Source organism: Tamandua tetradactyla, chromosome 14 (genome assembly GCF_023851605.1).
Source record: "Tamandua tetradactyla isolate mTamTet1 chromosome 14, mTamTet1.pri, whole genome shotgun sequence".
Classification (NCBI taxonomy): Eukaryota; Metazoa; Chordata; class Mammalia; order Pilosa; family Myrmecophagidae; genus Tamandua; species Tamandua tetradactyla.
In genome coordinates this window covers 39,278,695-39,296,345 of record NC_135340.1, presented here as the reverse complement: position 1 = coordinate 39,296,345, position 17,651 = coordinate 39,278,695, and the positions used below count along the sequence as shown (strand labels likewise).

The 17,651-nt window shown below is 35.3% G+C and overlaps 1 protein-coding gene and 1 pseudogene across 1 annotated transcript; both read left to right on the top strand.

The window, feature by feature from the left end:
• Positions 1 to 5,062: 5,062 nt before the first annotated feature.
• On the top strand, positions 5,063 to 14,646 carry LOC143655339 (importin subunit alpha-4 pseudogene; annotated as a pseudogene).
• LOC143654976 (olfactory receptor 4F15-like) lies at positions 6,961 to 7,896 on the top strand. Its single transcript, XM_077126568.1, has one exon. The coding sequence runs from the start codon at positions 6,961 to 6,963 to the stop codon at positions 7,894 to 7,896; it is 936 nt and encodes a 311-aa protein (XP_076982683.1).
• Positions 14,647 to 17,651: the final 3,005 nt, after the last annotated feature.

Sequence of the window (17,651 nt, the reverse complement as noted above, 5' to 3'; positions counted from 1 at the left end):
TCAGGGCTTCTCTCTCAGCTGGAGGGGCACATGGTGAACAAGGCATCATCTGCCAGCTTTCCCTCCTGGCTTCTGGTTTCATGAAGCTCCCTAGGAGGCGTTGTCCTTCTTCATTTCTAAAAGTTGCTGGCTGGTGGACTCTGCTTCTTGGTGCTGCAGCATTCTCTGCTCTCTCCAAATCGCTCATTCTCCAAACTGTTTCTTCTTTTATAAGACTCCAGAAACTTCTCAAGATCGACTCAAATGGGTGGAGACATGTCATCACCTAATCCACCTTAACAACCAGCCTTGATTAAATCGCATCTCCAAGGAGATGATCTGACTACAGTTTCAAACACATGGTATTGAATAAGGATTATTCTGCCTTTATGAAACGGGATTTAAATTAAAACATGGCTTTTCTAGGGGACATACATCCTTTCAAACCAGCACAGTTTGCTTTCCTGAAACCTATAATTCCCAATCTTGCTCAAGATAAGTCCTGAAACTAAGAACTGTAGTCTCTCCAAAATTATGGATTAATTGCATCTCCCTATCCTGTAATGCCTACACTCCTTGCCAATGTGAAGAAGTCAGAATAGGCATTTCCTAAAGACCCCCACAGATGGGGAAAAAGATCAAAGGAGAAATATGAGGTATAACAGAGAAAACAGGATTTAAAAAATGAGTATGACTGCAGCATCATTATATTAATATTCCTTCTTGCATCTAATGTTTTCGAGGAGCAAGAAGGAAAAATTTAAGATGGTAGAATGGTAGCACATGACAAACTCTGTGATCTGTCCTGTAACTACTTGTTGAAGTTTGCTTTGAAAATTATTTTTTTCTTCTTATATATGTTATATTTTATAATAAAAAGTAAAAATCAAATGCATAGACAAAAATATTAGCACTGTAATTTACTTACTGTATTTTCCACAAATAAATAATCCTGGATATATCTATCTATTCTCTTATAAATCTGTCTTAATAGATTAAATTAACAGATATGCATCCTATCAACTTCTCAAGTCTTGGAAACTATCTCCTCATAATAACATCTAATACACTGTTTTGCCTGTTTGATTTATTTTTTCCTCAATAATTGGTGATCTTGAAAAGGGCAAGAATGGTTGGAGAGTTATGGCAATTATAAAGTTAAATTTAATAGTGTTGTAAAAACAAACGAATATTAGCAGAGAAAAAATGAGTCTCTTTCAATTAAAAACCAAAAGAACTATCCAGGATAATATAAAGAAGAATTCAAATGAAATGAAGTATTCCTTTTAAAAGGAAGGGTGTTTACCTAACACCTAACACTGTATTAGCCATTGAACAGCACCACTAATTGGTCTATTCTGGTTTTGGAATTTGTGTTGGTTTGAAATTGTTATGTAGCTCAGAAAAGACTTGTTCTAATCCTGATTCAATATTGCATGGTGGGACCTTTTGATTAGATTACTTCCATGGACAATGACACACCCATTTGGGGGTGTGACCTTTTGCTTAGATGTAGATGTGAATCCACCCATCCAAGATAAGTTTCGATTAGTTTATTGGAGTCCTTCAAAAAGCTGACATAGGGAAATATCTAGGAGAAACCTTAAACACAGATGTTTTGAAAGGCAGAAGTCCCAGGAAATGCCCGGAGTTGAGGGAGCTGACAGAAGCTAGGCATGAAGCAGAGCACAGCATACATATTGCCATGTGCCTTTCCAATAAAATACTAAGAAAATAGACAAAACCCAGAGTTTTGCTCCAGATAAGGTAAGTCAGGACCCACAGATGCCTAAATAGAAAGCCACTGGAATTAGAAGCTAAAAGCAATAGAACCAGGAACAAGGACCAGCAGATACCAGTCATATGTCTTCCCACATGACAGGCATCAGTCTTTCTTTGGAGTTATCTTTCTCTGGATGCCTTAGTTTGGACATTTTTATTGTCTTAGAACTGTGAACCTGTAACTTAATAAATCCCATTTATAAAAGCCACTCCAGAAACATTAACAAATTAAAACAGACTTGAACTTGATATTCAAGTTAAACATATTATCAGTGGTTCCTAATGATAAATAATTTAATGAACATATAAAATGAACAACTAAATTTCTCAAATTGGTAAACATAGAGTCATAGCTACAAAATTAATCAAGGATCACACTGGGTTGCCCAATTTTCCTATTACTCTTTTCAGCATGAAACTTAGCCCCTGGGAAAACTAATGTGCATCTAAGACCTAGTTTTGGTAAGAAGTTAATAATGGAGTTAAATATTTGTCATTAATACCCAGTCCTGCTAATTAGTTTCATTCCTAATGGTAGGAGCTATTTTTAACTGTTAGTCTTGAGCAATGATGATGAATATAAAAAGAAATCAGTATCTGTCTCTCAATCCTTGAAGCTGTTGCAGTTGAGCCTGAGACTGAGCTGATAGGTAGGAAATCCATTCTTTAATTTTCCAGCACCTACTTGCATTATTATTCACCTTTTCTCTTTACTCGCCACATACATTCTAATTCTCTTTTGTCTTCATCTCATTAAGTCTCCTTACTTGAATGATTTTCATGCATGTTATTTTATATCCTTGGTCTGTCTCTCCTAGTTTCATTGACCATAAAATAGTCCTCAAAGTGCTTGTCTCTTTGTTAAAGTGTTATGTGAGATATTTGAGTAGATCCTGGAAATCAGAATCATAAAAAAGTAATGTTTATGTTCTGGCTATACATTCCAACTAGGTACAGCATGAAAAGCATGCTAGATATATTTTTGCTAGAAGAATAGAAGAATGCAAACACTATTCCCAATCTGAAAAATCCTAGACACTTCCTGAAAATCATCAAAATGAACTCAACAGATTACAATTTGAGTATCCACTATATAACAGAGCATTTTCTGACTTTTTTTCCTTTTTCAACTCATTTAGTCCTGAAAACAATCATATGAGGTAGATACCTCTTACATGTCCTTTACAGATAAGAAACTGAGGCAACAGTGAACCAGTTCAGAAGGACCCTCAAACACTTTGGCCCCACTGTCTATGAATAATCCATTATACTTAACATTAAAAATAGCTGCTATGTACATTTTCTTATTACCATCATTAATGTCGATACCTCTTGTTTTTGAAACTACAGAAACAATAAATAATTTCTCTGAAAACATGGCAATCAATTGAAGATAAACAAAATTATTGAAAATTCCTCCATTGGTAGCACTTTTGGATAAATCCTAAGCATTTACTCATATGAAATACCATTTAGCACATCCAAAACTTTAAAAAAAGATTTATACTCTATACCTGTTTGCGTGACATATTAATATATTTCCATGCTGGTTGATATATATTTACATAACAACTTTATGTACATAAAGTACATTACTGTGTATACTTTTAGTTGTTTCATAATTCTTTTATTGTTGGACAGTTAATTTTTCTAATTAATATTATATGAAATAGTTATAAGTAAAATAACTTTGCAAACATATCTTGTCCATTGGTCAAATTAGTTCTGAATAGTTAATTTCTAAAATAGGGTTCTAGTGTCACAATTAAAAACTTTTCACTGCTGTTACCTAACTGCCCTCTGGAGTGTCTTGAACCACCTCCCATTCCTGACAGTTGAGAATGAGAGATGCTGTTTTCCCAGTTGCTCAGAATTCAGTTGGGGTAAAAGTATAAAAAATAATTTTCATTTCTGAATTTAGGGTAGACTAAAAAGGCCTTCTTAATCTCAAGTTTATAAAAGCTAATTCATACATATTTTATTAAAATGTATGATTTTGTTTTTCCATTTAAATCTTCAAAATTACACAATTTATTTTTCTGCATTATGTATGGTATGATACTTATAATTTTATATTTCTAGTTGGGTTCCTTGATGAAGAAGTTTTGAATATTAATGATTTAACTTATAATCATCTGTTTTTCTACATGATTTTAAAATATTTTATCATATAAAGTATTTCCTAATATGAATCTAATTTTAACTGCTTTTATTCCAATATCTGTTCAATTCTAATAAATTTAATCAGTTATTAATTGGTGAAAATTTTTGACGTATTCCCATGCTTTTTTTAGGAAGCATTATATTCACTTCTCTAGATCCCATTAGGTCTCTTTTTCAAAATTTCCATGGTTATTGACACATTCTCTTGAGTCACATTTTATGATTCCAAAACCATTCATGGAACTATAATGAGTACTACAGTTGTTGAGTAGATTAGTTCAATAAGAAATTATTTTTTTTAATAATTTTGAGGTGAGTGCTTTTTTCCATTAGCATGGTTTGATCTTCCATTTTATTAAGGATTTCAAACATATGAGAATGTATACGTTTTTCAACAGATTTCACATACCTTTTTACTTTTGTTTTCTATATAAGTGAGATCTCATTATATTTAAGAGGTTACAACATTGCTAAAAAATGCTTAGATTTGTTTAATATTTCCATTTACTTAAATTTTTCCAAGTGGATAATTGTGTGGTTGGTAAATGATAGTAGCTCTCCTTATTTAATCTTCTTGTCAATTTCATAGTGCTTTTCTTGACCTGTAGGACTAGCAGACTTTGATCTGTTCTTAATTTTAATGTTTCATCATATATTATTGTTGGTTTAAAATTCTCTTAAAAGCAGTATGTTTAAGAATGTTCTCTGATCCTTCCTAGCAATTTACTTAACTCATGTAATAAATGTTCAGTAGCTCATTCCCTAATTTATGGAAGTTACCTCTGAAATAAAATATTGTTGCTCTCTTCCACTCAGCATCTAATATGATATGCTGTGAGATTTAATGATTTTTCTTTTTACAGAGCCACCAAAGGCTTAAAGTTGGAGTATCACTATATTTTCATTATTATGTAGACAGATCTGGAAGCAAAATAGGATGTGCTGCATTTGTAAGATCAAAGGCAGAGAAAACTGAGAAGTCTTTGGAATTGTTAATATAAAAAGTATGTAGCAGGTGTGTGAGCAAAAGATAATGGAAAAAAGAAGAGGAAATTTCAAAAAATATTTGAGAGTTGGTGCTGTTCAGTTCAGGGATGGAAGTTGAAAGAGGAACAAAAAGTAAGTATCTATACTGAGCATGTGGGAGGTTGGTAATGATATTCATCAGGGCACTGCAATAGATTATGTGAGTCAAGTTTTGAAATATTAACCTAAAGTGGAGGTCGAGCACTCATTTGGGTATAAAGCATACAACTTTGGATATATTACTCTGAATTTAAAAGATAAGCCATACAGTTACAAATTGTTCTATGTAGGCACTACTTAAAATGAGTAAACTGGTAACTACATAATAGCAAATATTTAGATAGAAGCATGAGTCACATTAAAAATTAAGGACAATAGATGATAAATAATCATTGTCAGTGAAATATATACAGAAGAATTAAGAAATTAGGAGAATGACCCCCACCTCCACCCTGCCAATAGCTAACAGTGCTTTTTAGCTCCTTAAACAGTTCTGGGTCACACATCCCATCTTAGACTAATTCACAGTCAAAGTCAAATGACACTAACTGGTTCAGAAAAAAATCACCCCCTTGTTGATTTCATTCCCTTGTTCTCATATCCTTGGAGTGAAATAGGGATGTTTACTCTGAAAATGGAGAGATACTTAACCTTCTAAGTAAACAAATATAATTTATTGAAAGAATTGGGAAGTAAAATGACTTCACAGAAGTCAAGAAGCCAAAGGCACAGGGCTTTCCAGAAAAAGGCAATGATATATAGTGTTAAATCATGAAGGGTGATGAAGGAAAAAAATAATGGAGAAGTAATTTATGAATGAGTTGTTAGAACGCAGAGCTTTTCCAAAGGGAAAAAAAAAGGATCTGTCGAAACCAGGTTTTTTTGGTTTACTGAATGAACAAAACATGAGAAAAGCTTAACAATGCAGGGTTGGACAAAGAAATGAGTGATTAGAAAGGAACAAGGAATTCAGAGACTTGATTTTTTTTTAAAAAAAGATATTTGACTGTCTTAATAGTCAAGTTAAAAAGTTGAAGAAAGTTAAATTGATGGATTCTTGGGAAAGGTGCACAGATATATGAAGTAAATGTCTTTGAAGACCATAGTGCTGGGATCAAACCAAAGAATATGAGGTCTTATTAATCTGAAAACAAGTCCTGGCTCTGATACTAGATTTCTCTTAGACTCATTTTTTTTCTACTGAACTCGATGTTTTTGTGGATTTTAAAAGAAAATGTATTTAGTAAAAATCTCTTGCAAGAAGAAACCATTTAATAAATATTACCTATTAGCAGTATCTTTCTTTAACATCTGTTCTTACTAACAGGTATTCAATCTTTTGCATGAAAAATTTTATTACAGATAATTTCTCTTTAATAAAATGTGCCATGAGCTGAGAAAAATGAATAATCTAAATTAAAATACCAGAATTCTGTAGCATATTTCTCAGGGATTGGAGCCTAGTCATACTTAAAAATTGTCAATCATTTCTACCTTCTCTCCCTGTCTCTCATGTCTGTAGCCTAACTCACTGTTCTCCCTTCCCCCCCTCGTCAGAAACCTCCCGTCTCAGTAGCTTATCTCAAAACTACAAGCCTTCTTGTTATTCTGTCCTTGCCTCTAGCTATCTTCTGCCGCCCTTGCCTAGCAACTACCTTTTAGCTTGTGTAATTGGCTCTCCGAACCCCCTACCCTCTCCCCTACTCCCCCTCCCTTGTGCAACTGTATTTAACCTAAGCTCCCTGTAGCCTCGGGGTCTTTAGAGCACTTGAGCCGCTTCGGTACCTAAGCTCTTAGGATGTAACAATAAAAAAGCTTTGTGCTGATTAATTGGCCTTTGGCTCAAGTCCTTCAGTCCCCTAGCTGAGACGGCTAGGTTTCGCTTACCCAGGTTTATTTCCCGCGAGCTCGCCCCCTAATTCACCCAGTGCTCCAGTCGCGCGACCCGGCTGAAGCTATCAGCGGCAGAATTCTGCTGAAATTTGAAATTCAGCTCTTCTGTTCCAGAAAATGGATGGACTAAATGACACTGGGGTTCCTGAATTTGTGTTGCTGGGACTCTCTACATCTTGGGAAACTGAAGCTTTTCTCACGTTCATATTCTCCTTGCTCTATTTAGGAAGCATCCTAGGAAACCTTTCCATTTTGATATTGGTGATATTTGATTCTCACTTGCATTCCCCCATGTACTTCCTGCTGGCCAACCTGTCCATCATTGACGTGGGCCTTTCCTCTACCACAGTTCCCAAGATGATGACAGACCTTTTACGTAAATACAAGGTGATTTCTTTTCAAGGCTGTCTAACCCAGATGTGTTTCATTCATATCACAGGAGGAGTGGAGATGGTGCTCCTCATAGTCATGGCATTTGACAGGTACACGGCAATCTGCAAGCCTCTTCACTACTTGAAAATCATGAATCTTAAAGTATGTGTTTCATTTGTAGTCACTGCCTGGGTAATTGGGGTGATACATGCTATTTTTCAATTGGCTTTTGTTATGAACCTGCCATTTTGTGGCCCTAATGAAATAGACAGCTTTTACTGTGACTTCCCAAGGATCATAAAACTTGCATGCACAGATGGAGCCAAATATGAGTTTATTGTTGCTGCCAACAGTGGGTTCATATCCATGGCCACCTTTCTCTTGCTGATCCTTTCCTATGTCTTCATTCTGGTCACCGTCTGGAAACACTCTTCAGGAGACTTATCCAAGGCATTTGTCACTTTGTCAGCTCACATCACTGTGGTTGTTCTTTTCTTTACTCCATGTATATTTCTCTATGTGTGGCCTTTCCCAACATCGTCACTTGACAAATACCTGTTTATTGTTGACTTTGCTATCACACCTGCCTTGAATCCTGCCATCTATACATTAAGGAACAAAGACATGAAGATAGCAATGAAAAGATTGAGCAAACGCATATATTATGGCCAATTTTGCTGACCAGAATTCTTTTCGGTTTTCAAAAACTTGCACTGCCTACTTGTTATGTTCAACTAGACATCCTAAATCTGACACGTTCAGAACTGAAGACCTCATATACCATCATAAAACAGTTTCTTCTACTACTATACAACCTTTTCTTAGTACCCTTATTAGCTTGGTAAATGTGAGTCTATTGTATAATGGTTCATATGTTGGTAGCTGCCAGAGATATCTACACTTGTAGTTAAAAGTGTGATGACTTTTTTCAATAACAGAGATACTATGACATCCCTTCTGATTTAGGTTAGGTCTGAAAACAAACTGGAACTCTGCTTTGGTGAGTGTTATGGATCTTCCCTTTGAATGATTACACATGTAGAAGTAACAGCACTACTTAACTATTGGATAGATTGGATTGACACAAAGTAGAGTCAGAGACAAATTTCGTTGAAGGTTGTTTATGGCTAAGCTGATTCCTTAAAATATTGCTAAGTAGGCAGGGAAATGAGACAGATAAGGGAAGTTAACTTATCTTGATAAGTAAAATGGGATGAAAGCCTATTGTAGTCCATGGAGAGACTCTGTATGTTCTGAGACATAGAATTATCTCAATTAAATTGAGAAATACCCAGCTATTTCTCAGTATTTAAGGAACAATACATATTGGTATTAAATATGGGTTATTTCTTCACTTTTGAAGTATGAGCTGGAGTATTAGTTCCTGACTTATCCAGCTTGCCCACCCTGAAGATTTAGCATATTAGAAAGGTGCATACAAACCACCAGATAGCCACTCTGACCCTGACAACAGAGAACCATGTCCTCGATTGGAGACAATAAATGCAGATGTATATGGGTGAGATGATATGGATAACTGAAAACATTCCTATCTCTTACAACCACACAGGCACTATTAATTTCACTTAATAATATTGCGCATTCTCTAAAGTAATAGCTGTTCACAGTCAAAAAACAAATTAAGAAAAAGAGGGATAGAAGGACTACTGATACACATGCTTTTGCTCTTAGTCCAAAAATTTTAATTAATACTCCTCATTCCCTTTTAACCACTCAATTTAGATTTCCCTCACTCTCAATTATCACTTTTTGCTGGTCTAAGTTACTTTCTCAGAGAGGTGACATTGGACTTCATTCACAAGCAGTATAAGCCACTGATTAAATGCTTTGGCTTGTCTACTCTTGATACAATTACCCTGTTGAAATTATTACCAATGATGAAACCACCATGTGGTATCTGTGTGTATCCTAACTTGTAGACAAACTTTTCTTCACCACTCATTATGAAGCCAAAATCCTTTCTCTTCATAGCAATGAGTATAGTTATACCTGACATTGAGGTAACTACATACCACATTCAATCAGCTTCATATCCTCAATGTAATGGATCTTAATGATGTGGAATGAATAATGAGAAGGTTGATAAATCCTTGATATAGACCCTTGAATGCATATTGCTAGACATGACAGCTGAAAGTAAACTGCTTCTGGAAGTTTTTGCAACAAATATAGAGGGGAAAAAGAACTTTCTTGGTCAATAACTGTGTACTCATTATCAGGCGAAGTGTTGATTTGCTCCAATAATGAAATAATATCTGGAGATATGCATGATAAAAATTAAGATGTGATTGAGTTTAATATTTTGCAAACATTCTAAAGGATCAATCAGTCTTCTAAACAGGTTAACTAGGCATGAGGATTCTTCTGTTTTAGGAATCAAAACCTCTGCATCTTTTGTGTTTCTAATGGTAGCAAAAATTTCTACAACTCCTTGTGAAATATAGTATAGCTTTGTTTTGTTATTTTGGAAAGTAGAGTACTGGTTTCTATTTGCCTTTAATACCATACCAATCATTATTTGGCTCAGGTAAGTGATGTGAAAATTTTGCATCTGATTAAGTCTATGCCAATTCTGTATTATGGAATTATGGAAATAATGTAGAGAATCCACACAATCCACTGTCAGATGATTACTGATACTTCAGAGACACTGGCCTATAATACTTTCAATATTTGATTACTTTAGAGTTTCTGTGGTGAAAGATAAGAGGAAATTTTACAGGAAAATTTGGAGAGAACTTTTGGTTTCTACTCAGGAATAAAAGGTCTTGGAAGGCATCACTCTTTTTCTTACAAGAGGAAAAAAGATGAACCAACTGAAAACCTTCAACTCTTCTTACATCCATCAGAGTATTGAAATTTTGAAGTCATTTACTCTAAATTGCCTCTCTAAAACTGGAGAGAGAGGCAAGAGCAGAACCACAGTTTACCTGGTACAGAAACCCAGGAGATAAAGCCCTTTCTAGAGTCATTTCCCATAGTATATTGAAATTATAATTGCCGACTTCTAGTGGCTCAGTGTAGTGTATTGTGGGAATTAAAATTTCTGTGGGTTAATGACTGGGGTTGCCCCCACACTTTCCTGACATTTGATTCCAGGGATCCTACCTAGTGAAAAGATTGGAGAGAAAAAATCTGTGTATTTCCCCTTGGTGTGATGATTAGAAATCATCTTAAAACATGTTCAGAGCTATCATTTTTCTTAACCAGGAGCAAACCAATGTTATCAGTGTCCAACTGATCTGAGGGTAAGGAAGCACCAACTATAACCCCTTCTAGACTTCAAAGAGTGGGCATACCCAACTCCAGGCATTCTAACTTTCTGAATGGAAAAAGCACATAACCAACTTCACTTTCTAACCTTCATGACATATCTGATGATCAGGTGGAGATAGCTTAGAAATACTGGTGAAGTTCATGGTCTGAGAGTATAGGCTCACTAAAAATTAAAAGATAATCATAGCACTATAGAACATTTCTACTCTCCCCATAACTTTACCTCTACTTCAATAGGGATTCTGTCTATTACAGTAAAGTACATCCAAAAGACTTTCAAGTCATATATATTATTTAAGATGTGCTATGACAATGTCAGCATGAGAAGACAAAAGTAAAGACACCAGAGGAGATTTTAGCCTTTGTTTGGGAATTAAAAATAGCTATGATTTAGGATGGGCAATTGTGGTGCAGTGGCAGAACTCTTGCCTGTCATGCTGGAGTCCTGCATTTGGTTCTCAGTGCTTGCTTATGCCAAAAAAAGCTATGATTCATATGCCAAGAGCCATAAACCAAAAAGGTGATCAATGTGCAAGAATAGATGGGTAAATGTAAACAGAGAGATAGAATCTCTAAGAATGAATCAAGATGAAATGCTAGAAATTAATAACCCTGTAATTGGAATAAGAATTTCCTGTGGTGGATTCACCAGTAGGTGGACACAGTCAAGGAAAGTATCATTGAGCTTTAAATATGTCAAAAGAACTTCCCAAACTAAAAAGCAAAGAGAAAAAACACTGAAAATTGTAACACAGAATATCTAAGAACGGTTAGACAATTACAAAAGGTATGATAAATCTATAATTAACATAATAAAAGGAGATGAAAGAGAAAGAAGCAAAAGGAATATTTGAAGTAACAATGGTTGAAGGTTTTCCAAAATTAAGGACAGACACAAAACTAGAGATCCAAGAAGCTCAGAAAATGCTGAACAGGATAAATCCTCCACCCCCCCAAAAAAAACCCACAAAAAACCTGCACTTATGTAAGTACATCGTATCATAATTGCAGTAAATTATTGAAAGTCTTGAAACAGCAAGAGGGGGAAACACTTTTCCAACATTGCACTGTTGAAGCTCTTTGTATATGATGTGAACTTCTCTCCAGAAACCATGCTTGCAAGAAGTGAGTGGTGTTAAATATTTAAAGAGATGAAATAAAAAACACAAGATTATAATCCTGAAATTTCTGACTATAATTCTGAAATGTTCTTCAAAAGTGAAGGAGAGGGTGGGCAATGGTGGCTTAGTGGCACTTTTCGCCTGCCATACTGGAGACCTGGGTTTCATTCCCAGAGCCTACCCATGCCAAAAAAAAAAAAAGGAATGGGGAATGAGAGAATTACTCTGACAAACAAATTTGAGAGAATTTTCAGCAAAAGACAAATGTCCTGAAAGACATAAAAGAAATTTTTCACAGAGATGGAAAGTGTTATGAGTGAGCAAATCATACATACATAAATGAAGAGAATTATAGAAGGAATAAATGAAGGTAAAATAAAATATTTTATTTTTGTTTTTCTAAACTGAAAAAGCAGATAACTATTTATTGTGAGGATGTGGACCAACAGGGCCTCTCATTCATTTTTAGTGAGAATATGAGTGGTACAGCCACTTCGGAAGGGTTTGGCAGTTTCTTTAAATCCAAGATCCAGCAGCCATGCTGCTAGGTATTTACCCAAATGAGGTGAAAATGCAAATACACACACACACACACACAAACACACACACAAAATATGTTTACACTACTTTTATTCATATTGACAAAAGGTGGAAGCAAATATGATACCCTTAAATAGGTGAATGGAAAAACCACAGTACGTCCATACAAAGGAATATTATTCAGCAATAAAAAATGAGCTAGGGAACCATAAAAATGCATGGAGAAACCATTAATGCATGTTTTAAATGAAAGACACCAATCTGAAAAGGCTAAATACGGTATAATTACAATGGTACAACATTCTGGAAAAGGCAAAACTATAGCGCTAATAAAAACAACAGTGGTTTCAAGTGATTCAAGAGGAGGGAGAAAGGGATTAATAAACGGTGCACAATGCGTAGTCAAGGCAGCAAAACTACTCTTTATTATATTCTAATGATGGATACGTGATGTTATGCTTTTGTCAAATCCTGTACAACTCCACAAGACAAAAACCAAATCTGAATGTCAACAAAGGACTTTAAAAAATTATAATGTGTCATTATTGGTTAATCAAATGTAACAAATGTACAACAGCAATACAAGATATTAGTACTAGAGGAAGCAATGGCTTGGGGAAAAGAGGATATATGGGGACTCTCACTACTATTTGCACAGATTTTCTGTAAATCTAAATCTAAATATTATGCTAAGTTTTTCATAAACTTTAATCTGGGGAGTTGAAAAGTACCTAAGAAATTTTATGAGTTAATTATTTGAAGTCTAACAGGGACCCTGGTCTCCACTACCCCCACCCCGACCCAGCCACTCTATGCTGAGGCTCTCCACCACTGCAGGAGGACCCACTGCAGGAGTCTGGTGCTGCCAAGAATCTTGGCTTACCACCACATCAAGAACTTCAAGAAGCAGGGGGGCAATTTGGAGACAATGCGAAGACAGAGAAATTAAGTGACAGTTGAACTGTGGTAGAAGAAAAAGGGATAAGCACTTATTCAAAAAGAGAAATGTTCCCCAACGAGAAAGTGTAGAAGATTCAGGTTTTGATACCAACTTTAACCCACAAAATGTTACACTAGAGGCTACATTGCAGAAAGACACAAGTGATAACCCAGTGGTCCAGTTCAGTGTCGTCCAGGCTGCAAGAAAGCTTTTATCCAGTGACAGAAACATACTGGTTGATGACCTAATAAAATCTGGGATTTTACCAATTCCAGTCAAATGTCTTGAAAGGGATGATAATCCTTTACTGATGTTTGAAGCTGCTTGGGTGTTAATTAAAATAGTATCAGGAAATTCCTACACAGATTTAAGCTATTGTACAGACTAATCCAGTGTCTCTTTTTCTGAGACTTCTCCATTCACCACATCAGAATGTTTGGGAACAAGCAGTATGGGCTTCGGGAAATATCATAGGTGATGGTCCTCAGTAGGGAGATTATGTCATATCACTGGGAGTTGTCAAGCCTCTTCTGTCCTTTATCAATCCTTCCATTCCCATCATCTTCCTTCAGATGTCGCATGGGTCATTGTCAATTTCTGCAGGAATAAGGACACTCCATCACTTATGGAGACAGTTGAAGAGATTTTGCCAACATTATGTGTCCTCATATACCATACAGACATGCCCGTTCTTTAGACACTGTTTGGGTCCTGTCAAACCTGACAAGTGGAGGCAGTGAGCAGAAACAGATGGTAATTGATTCAGAGGTTGTGCCATTTCTCATACCCTTTCTGAGCCACAAGAAAGTGACAGTTCAAACAGCAGTACTCAGGGTCACTAGCAACATAGTGACAGGCAACGATGAGCAGTCTTGGGCCATTCTCAATGGTGACATCCTGTCCATATCTCAAATCTCCTATCACACCCCTAGGGAAAGTAAGAAAGCAGTGGGTTTCTTTCCAATATAACAGCAGGAAACCAGCAACAAGTTCAAGCTGCAATAGATGCTGGATAAATCTCTATGATTATTCATCAGCTTGTTAAGGGGAATTTTGGAACACAGAAAGAGCTGCTTGGGCAATGAGCAACTTGACAATAAATGATGGAAAAAATTAGGTTATTTTTGAACAGCAGAATGTAATATCCCCATTCTGTAATTTACTCTCAAGTAAAAGATTCTCAAGTTGTTCAGGTGGTTCTAAATAGTCTGAAAAACATTTTGATAATGGTTAGTGACAAAGCATAGCACAATAACTGAAATAATAGAAGACTGTGGCAATGTGGGGAAAAAATCAAAGTTTTACAGTAACATGAAAATGAAGACATATAAATTAGCATTTGAAACCATAGATCAGTATTTCTCTGGTGATGATGTCAATGAAGATCCAAACCTCATTCCTGAAGCAACACAAGGAGGTACTTAAAATTTTGACCCAACAGCCAACCCTCAAACAAAACAATTTCAAAATTCAATTGAGTGCAGCATTTTTCCCACATTCTATATGAAGTCCCACCAGATGGCTACCAAATGAGAACAACCACAACAGCAAAAGGCTCTAAACACACAAGCCTCTTTGTTTCCATGCTTCTAATGCAAGCCACTTCTCAGACACTTTGCAATTGCCAGAAGTCACTCTCACATGGACTTTAAATGCATCTGCATGACTTCCTAAACTGTTTTAGAATTTCCCTTATCAATCTTAACCACCCCTTTTCTCCTGCCCCTGGTGGCACACATTGATGACTGCAGTCACCAGTTGAGAATGTCCCACGACAGTGGCATGTCTGTGCCAATTAGTACTCCTGTGGAAACCGGTGCATGGTGGATCAGGACAGTATGATGTGACACATACACATGTATGAAGATTTCAGAGAGGTGCAGTCTGGTCTAAACCTAATCATTGTCCTGTACAAACATATTTTCATACTTTGTATGTGGAAGAATTGATTTTAAAGTACAAGCCAAATGACTTTCATTTGGGACTGACACAAAAAATAACAACGAAATTTTTTTAAAACTGCCTTTTAAAAACTATCTTTCATCAACCAGTCATTGATGTGGTTATTGTCTGCCTCAGAAGCCAGGGTTGAAGGTAGAAGTTTTAGCTATGGATCATAATACTTTCACCATTATACCTAATTTTTGAAAGCAGCAAGCCTTCTTTCACCACTCATTCCAGACTGTGTGCTCCTGCTATTAAAGTAATCGAAAGTTGTACATGCGATTTTACCTGAGCTGCAACCTGTAAGGACCTGAACTTATGTTTAAGTTGAAAGCAAGAGTCCCTGACTATAAAGGAAAACAATGCAAAGGTCTAAAACACCCATTGATGATGTAAAACAAAACAAACTCACTTTCAATACTCAATATTTTTCTTTTTACCTTTTTTTTTTCACATGGGCAGGCACTGGGAATAGAACCTGGGTTTCCAGCATGGAGAGAAGGTTCCACTGAGCCACTGTTACACCACTGTAATTTTTCTTTTAAATCAATAATTGGATATGGTTGATATAAGTTAAGTTTAAATTGCAGAGCTTTCATGTTTACTGTAATTTAGTCTTAAAATATATCTACTTAACCAGAGCTTTTGATAATGTGGTTGGCAACAAAACAGCAACTCTTTAGAAGTGTCATGAAACTTCATTCTTTGAGTATTGGAAAAGTTTGTTCAAATACTACTCTAAAAGCAGATTAACATTTTAAAATATTCTGCCAAGGATCTATGTAAAGGTATAAATTTCAGTTGTTTCACATAAACTGATTTGCACTGATTTTTAAACAATTCTGCAAAATATGATATTACTATGTAAAGTCATGGCTTTTTGTAGCTTGTCTGATCAGTTATTAATGAAAGAATATGGATTTGAACATATTTAAACTAAACAACTTATGCTGTCACAAAAAAATGGTTTTGGTGTTATAATTTATTGGGTATAATTTCACAGTGCATTGGTGTGTACGGATACAAAATCAAAACTAATTCAGTTACCAGGTAGGACATATATTTCCTGTGATAAAGATGAGATAGAGGTCATTGAGCTTTGTGAACCAGCTGAGATTTTTACACTGATAAATAAAACATAGCAGATATGCATTCATTAGAAATATAAGTATCTGCCAAAGTGGAGCTACTTTAAAGGGATAGTTTTGTCTTATATCTAAATTGGATAAAAGCATATGTTTAAACTGTAAGATTTTTACAAACTGTAGAATATGTTTTAGTACAGTGGTTTGGCCTGTAATTGTTTATGGGCTATATAAATTTTAAAATCAATTTCTCTTTAAGGTGGCTCCAAATTTTCACCTCTGGTGTACATAAAATTGAGCTGAAGTTCCTTGTGCCTTTTTTCTTTATCCAGTTTTTGAGTTAAAGCTTCATATGGTAACTGCATTCTGTTCTAAAAGCATAGTCTACATTTTTGAAAGTAGGTGGTATTCACTAAAAGTAGGAATAACAAAGTCAAAACTAATAAGTCACAAACTTTGGTAAGACCATTAAATTCCCAATCTTCTTGATGTTGTGAATTGTACCCCTTCCAATTTCATTTCTACTGGTCTCTCCATGCTTACTCATAGATACCCTTAAGATTTCTCACACACTAAGGTAAAACTTGGCCTGTGTTGTGAGATTCACCTTTACTCTTGCATTCTCGATGCAGACGGACATTTTTAGTTGAACATCAGCATCACGTAGTACAGACTTGTGTGTACATTCGCTTGATTCAGTTTGATGTGACCTTATCAGTTTTGAATTGGAATTGAGCCATTTCATAGATAAAGGATGCCATATTGGTGCACTTCTACATTTTCAAAAGTGTTAAAAATTGCGTTGTTTGTATTTTTTCTAATTCAGTTAAATAAAGACTAAAACATTCTTTAAAAAGAGGCATCTAAATGTGTTCCTAATATTGTATATGCATTTAGGTTGTGTAACCAATAAAAAAAAGCTGCTATCAAAGCAAAAGAGTCTAGCAAGCACTAAGAAGACACATAAGTGAGATTTTTTAAAAAATGCTTGTCCACAGTGACAAACAAATGTATAAAAATAGTAGAAAATAGTGCCCCCCAAATGGTTAAAAAACCTATCTTAAAATTAAATTAAAAAAACCTTTGATAGCTGAAAGAATAGAGTGTATGTATTCAGCGGCAAAAGTAATATGATTACGTGACAACTGAGTGTTTAGGGAGTGAGCCTTCTACCACTACAAGAAAACACAAAAATGGATCATCATCTGTCTGAATTGCCATAGGAAAAATTATATTCCATCAATTTGTAAAGTCCTTTCATATGGAAGAATTTTTAACTCATTAATATAACTTCCTTTCTGAAATCTGATTTTGAAGTTCTAAGAGTCTATTCATTTCCTTCTTATAAAACTGCAAACTACCTTTCAAAACTCAGTAATTTAAATAAAACTTTGCCAAATTAATTTAATTGGCACTGTCGTATAATGCATCCATCAATACTAAAAGGAACAAGGCAAAAGTGGAAAAGCTAGTCAATAATGCAACTCTTTGATTTCCATGACATTAAAT

What these genes read in the sequence shown, in the direction of transcription:
- LOC143654976 (XM_077126568.1), top strand. Translation starts at nt 6,961, where the DNA reads ATGGATGGACTAAATGACACTGGGGTTCCTGAATTTGTGTTGCTGGGA.